The sequence below is a fragment of the Nematostella vectensis genome, chromosome 3 (genome assembly GCF_932526225.1).
Source record: "Nematostella vectensis chromosome 3, jaNemVect1.1, whole genome shotgun sequence".
In the NCBI taxonomy this organism is placed as follows: Eukaryota; Metazoa; Cnidaria; class Anthozoa; order Actiniaria; family Edwardsiidae; genus Nematostella; species Nematostella vectensis.
Window position 1 is genome coordinate 2,483,855 of NC_064036.1, and position 11,820 is coordinate 2,495,674.

The 11,820-nt window shown below is 39.1% G+C and overlaps 2 protein-coding genes across 2 annotated transcripts; both read right to left on the reverse strand.

Moving 5' to 3' along the window:
* Window positions 1-549: 549 nt before the first annotated feature.
* LOC5504361 (ras-related protein Rab-11A) lies at window positions 550-3,874 on the reverse strand. The gene is made up of 6 exons (XM_001625221.3): window positions 3,579-3,874; window positions 3,337-3,498; window positions 2,948-2,981; window positions 2,040-2,233; window positions 1,687-1,767; window positions 550-1,460 (listed from the first exon to the last, which is right to left on the reverse strand). Exons 1-6 carry the CDS (start codon window positions 3,616-3,618, stop codon window positions 1,315-1,317), a joined length of 657 nt encoding a protein of 218 aa, XP_001625271.1. The 5' UTR covers window positions 3,619-3,874; the 3' UTR covers window positions 550-1,314.
* Window positions 3,875-4,808: 934 nt separating this feature from the next.
* Window positions 4,809-6,876, reverse strand: LOC5504367 (bifunctional peptidase and arginyl-hydroxylase JMJD5). The gene is given in 3 exon segments (XM_032372668.2): window positions 4,809-5,266; window positions 5,269-5,497; window positions 6,116-6,876. Coding segments are annotated over 3 exon segments (1,023 nt in total). The 5' UTR covers window positions 6,737-6,876; the 3' UTR covers window positions 4,809-5,093.
* Window positions 6,877-11,820: the final 4,944 nt, after the last annotated feature.

Sequence of the window (11,820 nt, forward strand, 5' to 3'; positions counted from 1 at the left end):
GGGGCATTGTAGAAAAACGGTGCTTCGATTAGATGAAGTACAAATACTTGTACAAGGGAATACACTCTTTTTTTCTATAAGAACGTCTATTTTTGGAGCATTTCAAGGCTGAAAATGTTCTTAAGGGTGTTCTTAAATTTTCATGTATAAAAATATGATACTGCATGAATCATTAGAAGGTGAATTGCACACACTTATGGTTGCTATTACGAACACAATAATATGATCTTGCATGTTAGACACATCACACTAACAAAATACTATTTGGCTATCAAGAAAAGCTCAAAACACTAAGCTCTGATAGGAGGGTTGGGGAGGAGGCAAAGTATCACTTTTGTCTGACTATTTAGTAGGGGGGAGGGGGGGTGGCTATTAGGCTTACTTTGAGGCATGGATGCCAGTCTTTTTTAGACCATGAAAGATACAAGCTTTACTGTACCCAAACCTGGGAAGAAACCATCCCCACCACCCCTAGTCACACTGTCTCTTTTTTTCTTCTCTTCACTGTTAATATGTGATGGTCATCATGAGCATTCAATAAACTAGATGTTTGCCAAGAAACAATTTATAATTTTGTACTATAAGAACGAAGCATATTTCAACAATTATTTTACAATAACTAAAACGTACAATACAAAAAGTAGATGATGAACACTGAAGAATACCAAGGTAAAACAAGCACAATTCTCTTACAAACATGGAAATGGCAAGAATAAGCTTGTGTTTGGAGAAAAAAAAACTGTGATGCATCCCACAAAACAAATGAACAATACCTATAAAAATGAGGGTTTGGATACTGTACTCTCTTTTTACTGCATCACAGACCCAATTAGAACTTTAGATACAGCCTAGTTACACCATTGTGTAACTGTGGCAGAGTCTATCCCATTAAAAAAAAAGCTTATTCAGTTTTAATCAATATCATAAACAAGCTTTACTCCTGTTATTTACTTTATTAATTACACTAGAGCAGTAGGGAAGATTATTTGAATGTGCAAATAACAACATGCAGAATTCAAATGCGACTTGGCGGTACTTAATACAGGGCTAAAATTTTATACATTTAAATTCATTTACAGATGGTTAAATTAATGTTTCTTTTTCTTAGCAATCAAAATGATGCTTTAGAATGAGATGGGGCAAATACACATTCTCTACTCTGAAAGTAACAACAAGGCATCTTGCTCCTAACAGATGGCAAATAACTTTGAAAAGTATGAAAGAATCCCTCGGGACACTCAAAGGTACTGAATAAGCATCTTTTGTTCTGATTGACGTAATTCTCTGTACATTCACTCAGACCAGTCAGTATTTCTACGCATTACAACACTGGACCCTCTTCTTCCTGTCGTCATCTGTTGTTGGTGCTACATGAATTGTCTGCACATTGTTGCTAGGATGGCTGCCATCAGAAGATGGAGAATCATGGATCTGCTTTTGGGATACAATATGATAGATTTCTAAAAAAAAAAATAATAATAATTGGTTATTCAGGTCTAAAAAAATATATAACCTGGCATAAATCTGTCTATACACTTCATTACAATTTGACAAGACTTTCCTCGCAATAGCAGTCATGGGGCAGCTGTTCTAAGTCACCATGCAACAAAATTGCCTAACCACTAAGTCGCCTAATGACTTTGTTGCCAGACAATTGGTTGTCCCCATAAAAGTAGATCTACCTACCTGTTAATATGTTATGGAAGGCCACTTCAACATTTGTAGAGTCAAGTGCAGAAGTCTCAATAAATGACAAACCATTTTTTTCTGAGAAATAAGAATATCAAAATAAGAGTTGCATGTATTATTATGCATTTCAATATGTATTTTTTACAGATTTTAAACAACAGATTGAGAATTCAGATTCTCTAGACAAGCTTTTCAATTAATCAAGTATATAAATGAAATACCTATAATAGCTGAGACTAGCCAAGCATGGCTTTATTTTTACTTGTCAGCACATTTGGGTTTTCTGCAGCAATTTCCCTAAAGGAAATTATTTTACAAGCCACATCAGCTACATTTTATTGGTAACATACCTGCAAATGCCTTTGCCTCATCTGTAGGCACTGCCCTTAGATGACGTAAATCGCTCTTGTTTCCAACAAGCATGATAACAATGTTGCTGTCTGCATGATCACGGAGTTCTTTCAACCATCTTTCCACATTCTCATATGTAAGGTGTTTAGCAATGTCGTATACTAGCAGGGCTCCTACAGCTCCACGATAATATCTGGAAATACAGCAAATAAATTACTATCTAAGCATTTAATATCAAAGCTATGATCAGCTTATAAAGTAGAACCCTCTTAAAACAAAATGTCAAAGGAGACGAAAGGCAGCCATGAAAGATATTCAAATGACACATCAATTTATGGAGTTACATTAATAAACATCACGAAAAATTATCAGAATCCAACTTAACAGACAATACATACACAGACATATTCACATCTATAGGATAACACACAGACCATGAAATCTTCTCTCTTTAATGTATAATAACATATTTCATCCACATCATCACAAACTTCAATACATCGATAGCAACCACATTTTTAACCACTTTGTTATCAAAAGAATGTGCTGACTTCAAATAGGCATTTGGGAATTGCATAATTATCACAAAAATAAGGGGTGATATATCCAAACAGATAACTGTAAAGTATTTGCAAGTATTCACAAGATTATAAAGGCAAGGAAAAACACAAATGCCAATACAAATAATAAGGGATCATACCAATACTAGTGGGGGAGAATATCAAACTTAGGCACACAAATAGAAATACCATGGGATCTGTAGATATAAGAAACGTGTAGTTTGTTTTGTTATGGGCTAGAAACTATGCAGCCATCTTGGTAACTACTCCTCTTCTCTCAAATCTTAGCACTAGTTTCAACTTTCAGAGAAGTGTCGTGGTATATTAAAAGTGCTGGAGTAACTTACGCGCTAGTTATGGCCCTGTATCGCTCTTGTCCAGCTGGGAAGGGAATAAACAGGACCAAGTGTTATTTTTAAAAGTAAAATGCCGGGCACTACCCGAGCTTGGCACCGCCGAATGGACGGATTCAAAAATACATGCGAGATGTCAACTTGGTTCGAGCTCAAACTATACAACACAAAATCAAGCAACTTTTGCTGACACATGTTATCATAAATCGGAGTGTAGATAGTTCTCAAGCAAAAGGTAGGCCTAAGTCGATGTATAAGTAATAGTGTAGAAAATTGTTCCCTCCCACAACGACGTCTCTTGATACATTTGACATCAGAAGACAACTCAAAACAATCTTAAAATTAGAAGAAACAACTGTCTCGCGATTTCAAAATGCGCTTACCAGTGTCCCAGATCTGTGCTTTTATGGTTTTACCATCTACTTGAATACTTCTTGTAGCAAATTCAACTCCAATGGTCGATTTAGACTCAAGATTGAACTCATTTCTTGTAAACCGTGAGAGAAGGTTTGACTTTCCTACTCCCGAATCTCCAATAAGTACAACTAGAAAAGATATGAAAATACATATCAACATTATTTCAAGAATAACTATACGCATAGAAGCTTTATATTTGCTGTTTTACCTTTGAAAAGATAGTCGTATTCATCGTCTTTCGTCCCCATAATCGTAACGCAAGTTATACACAGCTAGAATCCCGAGGCAAATATTACGTAGTTTCTTGCCTTAGAATTGCCTATTTAGCTCTTAGAGCTAAAGAAATACAACCAGCAATCCTATCGGAATAATTTCAGTCTCTCTCTTAAAGATTATACAAGCAAAGTTCCCTGAGATGGTTCGGAATTTTGACGGATTGTACAACAGGGAACTTGGCGGAAGCTGAGCAAAAATGGCCGCACTCTTGGCCAAGACCCACTCTCCCATATAAGGTAAATGACATCATTGCCTGGGACTGAGCCTCATTCGAATGCCGTTTGCGCAGTACTTTAGATAGACAGATAGACTTGCTCCAAGTCAACCTCAGAGTCAGTAATCGAGCGAAGCGAGATTAAATCAGTGAGCGAAGCGAGATTCGAGCTGCGAGTTAAGCGAAAAATCTAAATACAATTTGTAGGCATCACTAGCCCAACCGCCGTATAGCTGTATGATTTCACCAGGAATACCCAATTTAAAACTCCAAGAAGCAGCTAAAAAAAAAATGGTTCCTAAACCTCAAATTTTGTAAACGACTTTGAGAAAGTCTACACTTTAGAGAGCAAAGGCCGCAACCATATAAGAAGCCCCGAGATTTTAAGAAATTATTAGCGTAAGATGTTACTAGATAACAGATGTGACAAGGTGGTGGACATCTGGTGCATGTGATTTTTTTTACACGATGGCATACATTTAGATAAATCGTTCCATTTTAAATCGATTACTTTATAAAGGACGATATCATACACATTTTGTTTTCTCTTTTCAATTGTTTGTATTTATTTTAAGCGGTACCCCCCCCCCCCCCCCCCCCCCGGGGGGGAAGACGGGGGTGCTCGACAGGAAAATCAATTTTAACCCTAAGGGATAGCACTAAGGGCGTGTTCAAAAACAATTCTAACCCCTAGATAGCAAATTGGGTGTAGTCGAAGGACTTTTTGACCCTAAAAGAGATAGCATTAAAAAAAACATAACAATGCGGTAGGTAGGTAGGTAGGTAGGTAGGTAGGTAGGTAGGTAGGTAGGTAGGTAGGTAGGTAGGTAGGTAGGTAGGTAGGTAGGTAGGTAGGTAGGTAGGTAGGTAGGTAGGTAGGTAGGTAGGTAGGAAGGTGGGGTGGGGTGGGTAGGTGAGTGGGTGGGTAGATAAATAAATATTCAATGGTTTTTTTTTTATCAATAGGTTTACTTGACACGATTCCCTTTCAGTGGATTCTAGCTACTCAAACCTTTTTTTCTGAATACCTTAAAGTAAAGTTTTTCTTTTCTTTTTAGAGATTGGCTTGTCTATAAAGTTTTTCATCTACCTAACCCAAGATATAAGCAAGTTTATACAAACATTTTTGACAATAATTTAGATAAACCTATCTATGGTAATTTAGATAAAGCTATCTTGAACTAGAAAATATTAGCATAAATTTCTGAGTGATTTGGAATTTAATCACAGCAATCATTTTCTCCACAACAAGCCTCTAATCTTCAGTTTCTTTGGATTATTGGCAGTTTTGTCAGTAAGAGGAAGCTTATCAATGCCACAATGTTTCATTGCTAACTGAACTAGTTCATAAACCTGTTCTTCTGTTGCATACTCCTTCCACTGTGTAATAAGAAAGTTTCTGATAGGAGTTCAGAAAGGAGTCTATGAAACGATGGTGTCTCCCGATTCTGTTCGATGATGTTTAGGAACCAATAATGAAATCCTTCAGCCCAAGGTGGTGACATAATTTTGGTCAAGTAATTGTTATCGCCAGCATCACCAAAGAACATATTGATTGATATGGACATTTCAAGTGATGTTACTTGATGCCACCAGAATGCAGGGAAGAACAGCATTTCTCCATGTGTTAATATGCACTATAAATAAAACATATTATTTAGAAATGCATTAGCATTATCTATCCCTACTGTAATGCACACAAGAGAGGGTTGAGTGGATACAAGGACGAATACAAAATATAGTGGAACCACAATAATTTTAACTCAAATAACTTGATCTCTCGAAGTCTGATGTACCTATCAATGTCAAGCCACATGGAGCAGGGAGGGAGGGGGGGATTTCAGTCCCTTGCTTGAAGAGAATACAAGAAAATTTCTGAGATGGTTCTGAATTTTGACGGATTGTACTACAGGAACTTAGAGGGAACTGATTAAAAATGGCCACCCTCTTGGCCAGACCCACTCTCCAATATAAGATAAATTACATCATTACCTGGGACCAAGCCTCATGTGAATGTTGTTGTGACTACTGAAAGATTCCAAGGGACCCCGGCCATCTTATCACTTTCGTGCTTCTGATTTCCCAAAAAAGTTGTACAAGCCAAAAATATTCAAACGAGGGTATTAGAGTGCTTTCCCAACTAACAAATGCAGGCTGCTGCAAAGGGGACTACTCCCACACACAGAAAAATGCTTTTTCTTTAGCCTTGTGGTATAAAAAGTATTATCAGCTGCGAAGAAATGAAGCAAGCCTACCTCATACATGACAGCATTAACAAACTCAGGAAACTTATCAAGATCTGGCTTATCACAGTTAACTTGTGATTGGATAGTCCTCCCTTTTGAACCAAGCTCGTTAGGGTACAGTGGAGACAGTCTGCCACCAAAGAGTCTCACACGTTTTCGACCATGTACCATTATAAGGAAATTGTCGTCTGGATCAAAATGACAAAATTCATAATGGTTTTCCCGAGCCATCCAAAGAAAGGGGCCAGCATGCAATTTTCCTACAAATGGTGGTATAGGAACCTCATTTTGCAACTCTGGAAAAGCTTGTTTGATGTTTTGCACAGCTAAATAGGAGTTCATTGATCGCTTGTTGCCACTGGTGAGATCTTGTACGTATCCAGAGAACGGAATTTGGTCGATATTGTACTTTTTACCAACTTTATAGTCTTCACAAATTGTGTTTCGCCGAACATGAACCATATTTGCCCCGACTGTTTCTTTTAAGGACTCGAACGTCCAGTTCATACATGGCCATGACTTTGCAAAATTTTCGATTATTAATGGCTCGCCGGCTTGAAGGTGGTTTTTCCGAAAATCTTCGACAGATATGTCCTGAACGCGTGAAATCTCAAGTGGCACGACAGCCATCTTGTTTTCGCTTGTGTTACCGCTTTCATTTGTGTTACCGCTGGCCCGAAATGTTTTTACACAGGGAACCCAGCGTAGAAAGTGAACCTAAGGTGCAACCCACTAACCCATAGCTGTCAACGAACTCGTCCGCATTAGGTGGGTGTCACAAGATTTTGGACCTTATCACAGCCTAATTTTTGTGAGAATGTTAATACATTTCTAGATAGATTTCTAGATAGGTAGATGGTGTAGACAAGCTATATATCAACACTATGATGAGAACAGCAAGCCCCACTACCTATTGTTTTCACATTACAAGGTAGGCCAAACAACCACAGCGCCATATTCTCAGAGATTTGGCTTAAAAAATGGTAAATATAAGAAAACACATACCATATTTCTATGAACATGTCATATGATCATTTACAACAGTTTATTAATTTAAGCAAAATGATACATCCATGGTCCTATACATAAATTAAGAAGCAACAAAACAAATGTGTTCACACAAATCTATTTTATTATCACCCATACTACAACCCGCGCCCTATGTAGTTTATTTTTAAAAAGCCTTTATATACTCCCCACAAATCGATGCTTAAGAAATCCAAACTCATATGAACTTCACTTCAGTGTCAACTACACCAAAATATGTGTTCCTAAGATGGAAACCCCCCATAACAGCATTCAGCTTCCATGTCCTTCAGAAGTGAGAAACTTGCTACTACCAGCTCAAAAGGTAAAAACGTGTAGATAGAGTCACATTATTATACATTGTGTGAAGACTTTTAGTGAAAAGAAAATTCTCATTTTTGGGTCTTCAGCTATTTTATTTTTGAAAGATGGACGTGTTGTAGACTATCCAGTTAAGGTATGACCCGCTATTATATTCAGTGCACCACTGGTATCCAAAGCATGACTTGAAGGGTTTCACCTCATCATGAGGTATCTGTAAATGAAAACAAATAAAATAAATAACACTGTCAAAACAATACCACCATGGTTATATGAAGACAGGGTCTAACTTCCCCTATAAAGTTAAAAACAGAGTTGTGAAACAAGAGATGCCCTTCCCATTCCCCCAGCTAGACAAAAATGGTGAAGGTGATTTTGAATTTTTTAATGTTTGGAAAGTAACACCCCCTTCACCCTTCTGTGAATATGGCACTTGAAACCCTTTAAATCCAGGATTATCTACTGATACCCACTGGGATTTATTAAAAGGGGTACTTTTATACTAGTAAAGATATTGCTATGATAAGATTTGTTATTCTTTACATCACATTTATGACAAGTCAGTGATGTCACATCTGCACAGCTGATGTTCCAAAAAAAAATAATGTAAACATTGAACAAATATATATCATAAAGCCTAAGACATTCCTTGTCTTTGCTATACAGGCAGACACCATTTTTGGTCAATATACCATTTTATTATATGGCTACGATAGTATGCGCACTGTGATTGGCTTATTGGTAGTCGTGACATTCCTCACAAAGCCTCGGTCAATACGCCAAAGCCTCAGTTTGATATTTCCCGGCATGACCTCACTCTCGGTTAGTAAGTAGTTAATAAATTCCATGCTCTACTACTGTATTTCCCCACCCCCTTCCCACTTAGTGGGATGGCTCTTGTATGGTATTGTAAAAGAGAATATTGCTCTCTACACGAATATTAGTGTACCACATCCCATAGTGTTGAGACAAGTTATGTTCTATCCCGCTTGCTTTCATAATAACACGTTTAATATTCACCTGACAGGCCCATAGCCAGGATTTTGAGGAGGGAGGGGGAGGGGTCCATTTACCCATTTAGCGGACCATTTTCTCTCAGGTAGCTTACTCAATTTTCCTTCATTAGAGCGGACCTTCCAGTCGGGTGTGGAACCCCCCTGCTACGGGCCTGCCTGAAATGATTGTTTAAATCACAGGCGGACCAAGTTCATTATAAGTACAATCTATAGACTGTTTTGATGCGGATATGCAGTAGTTTTACAGTGTTTATATGGGTTTTTATAAGCGTCATAGATACTCGCTAAATAACGTAGCAATTCTGCACTCTCCACGGTGGGGGAAGGCAAAATCGTCCCAAGCGCAAAAAAAGCGTAGAGTTTAAAGAGCGTTATCAACAAATTTACTGCTCACCTCGTTTCTTTATTGGCTGTAATAAACAAGGTCCAGATCTTGAACGTACACAGTCCCTTCCTTTGTCAAATCAACGTTGTAAACAGTATCGGTGAAGTAGTCCCCATTCCTCAACCACTCGTTGTTGCCTTTCACGGGAGACCACCCAATGTTGAAAACGGCACTCACACTGTAAGAAAAGTGGGGATTCTTTGGCCTTTCGCACTCGATCGAATACTCGATCGGCACAGATTTTTTGTAAGACGACAAACCAACGATTGTATGGCAGATTTTCACGGTTGATGCGTCAGCGATTGAAGTGTCTTCGAAGTCGACCCGAAGTTGTGAATTTGTCGGGACGGTAGTCAACATATTTGACTTTGGGAGCGTGATTTTTCCTTTGATGTTGATAAGCTCGCTCACTGTTTTGTTATCCTTTCGCTTGTGGAGAGGGTTCACTCCATGTCTGTCAGGATTTCCAGCTTCAGAGTCTTCCAGAGAAGGTGCAATTAGCCCTCCATCATCGATCTTTTGCTGTTCGCAATGGAACAGACAGAAGCGGCCTGTCGAATGGAGTGTGATAAAAATAAACAAACCAAGTACCAGAATTAGACAGAGGAATAGCAAAGGTAGCAGCCAGAAAGGCCAACGAAACACCTTCACCCTGTGATCGACAGAATCGCTGAATTTGGCGTATTTAGTCTCCTTCATGGCGGATGGTTGTTTGTTATAAATAGAAGCTTCGTTTTCGCACAGTCGAATATTCCTGTTGTTCGTTTAGCGCTATGCAGCTGCGTCAGAATAAATTACAAGAACCAATCACAAGCAAGAGCAAACCCCACCAATCAGGCTGTTAATTTTGTTTGAGTGTGTTATATTTGCACAAAGCCCAAGATTTTCCCGGCAAGACCTCAAGATTTAACCCGAAAAGGCGCGAAATTAAGTAGGCAACGATTTACCGGGGACTCTCTACACATTCTCACCGAGGAGAGCTAAGCTACGCTGAATGTCTCTTAGCTTGGATTGAATGAACGGGAAATGCAACCCGCCTACATTCAGGGCCGTAGTAGGGGGTGAGGCACTGGGGGCAAGTGCCCTCCAATATTTTAAAAAAATTATAAGGAAATTACAAGTACAGGGTTCGTACAATTTTCCACAAATGAAATTCAAGGACTTTTAAGGACTTTTTCAATGACTTTTGTAGAAATTCAAGGACTAGTGAAACGATAAATTCATAGAGACAATAGAGGGCAAATATACTTTTCCAAGTCTTACCAAAGCTTTTATCAATTGTACATCGTTTATTTTCAATACGAAAATAGACTGTTATTAAACAGTGATTTCAAGCAAACGTTCGCCTACAGATTTTCAACTTTGGCTGAGATTCTCAAATTTTCAAAACTTTCTTTTTTCAAAGCCTTTTGCTTTTCCTTAGCACAGATTCGCAGTGCAATTGACTTAGTGAGGAGGCCTAGTTGTGCTCTTTGAACAGTTTCACTTGTTCTCTAGCTCTTCTTGGCATTTTCGCTTACAGCTTACAACAATCTTCTCCTTGGCCCTTCTCTTCATGACATTGGATCTAATGTTTCCTCCCTTGACTTGCCGCATCTAGCAGCGCCTTACTTATATCTAGATCAGCAAGCCCACGATTGTGAACGACTTTATAAGTTTCTTTATTTTAAGGTTTTCAACTGACATTTACAGAGAAGTCTCTTCCGACTCTTGCCTGACCATGAGAGAGTGCCAACAGATACAAATACAACTCTTCCTGTCTAGATGCTGTAAGAAGAATCCAGTCAGAATCAAGAAAAGAATATTGGGCACACGTATAACAACAACTCATAATTCAGAAGGTGAATTCCAGGGGATGAAGCGTTTCTGGTCCTTTACAACTGTTATAAAGCACTGTAGGAGAGACAGCAGCATGGATTTAGAGCACTAAGATCATGTGAAACACAGCTTCCTGGTTTTATACACTCGTTGGTGGACAATATGCATGTAGGTAATCAGATCGACGTTTTGGTGATGGATTTCAGTAAAGCATTTGACAAGGGAAATCACCGACTCCTTGTATCAAAGTTAAAGCACTATGGCGTTTGTGTTAAAACCAATCAGTGGACTATGTCCTTCCCATCTGCAAGGAAGCAGAAGGTGGTGTTTGACGGGGAAAAATCTGAAATTGTAGACGTCCTCTCTGGGGGTACCCGAAGTCTCTGTATTGGGCCCATGTCCTCTATTACATTAGCGATCTCCCAGACAATCTGACTCCCTCCGTGAGACTCTTTGCAGTTGATACCGTAAATTTAACCATCAAGTCTACCGAGGATGCCTTCACTTTGCAACAGGACCTAGACAAATTAGCCATGTGGGAGAAACAATGGAGCATGGAGTTTCACCCAGCTAAATGTAAGATCTTAAGGGTTGGACGCAAGCAAAAACCTACACACAATACTTTTCACGGCAAAATCATGTGTGCTGTCGACTCGGCAAAATATCTTGGGGTCACCCTAACATCAGACTTGAGGTGAATAAGCATATAAACAACATCTGCAACAAAGCAAGCAGCAACCTCGGTTTCCTTCGGCGTAACCTGAGAATAGGCTCCCCCAAGCAAAAGACGTCTGCTTACCTCGCTGTAGTGCGTCAATACCTGGAGTATGTGTGTACTGTATGGGACCCATTCACAAAGACAAACATCATCAGAATAGAGATCGCGCAGCAAGGTTTGCGCTTCACCGCTACGACAGAACAGCAAGTGTGAGTGAGATGCTCAATTATCTGGGTTAGTCATCACTAGAAATCCGGAGAGCAAGGCTCCTGATGTTCTACAAGATACACCATGGCCTTGTTGTCACTGATGGCCTGCCAACAGTCCCGCCGATGTATAGAATAAGCAGGCATATGAATAGCCAAAGCTACAAAGTGCCACCTTCAAGAACTATCACAAAAAATCGTTCTTCCCGCGGACCATCAGGGAT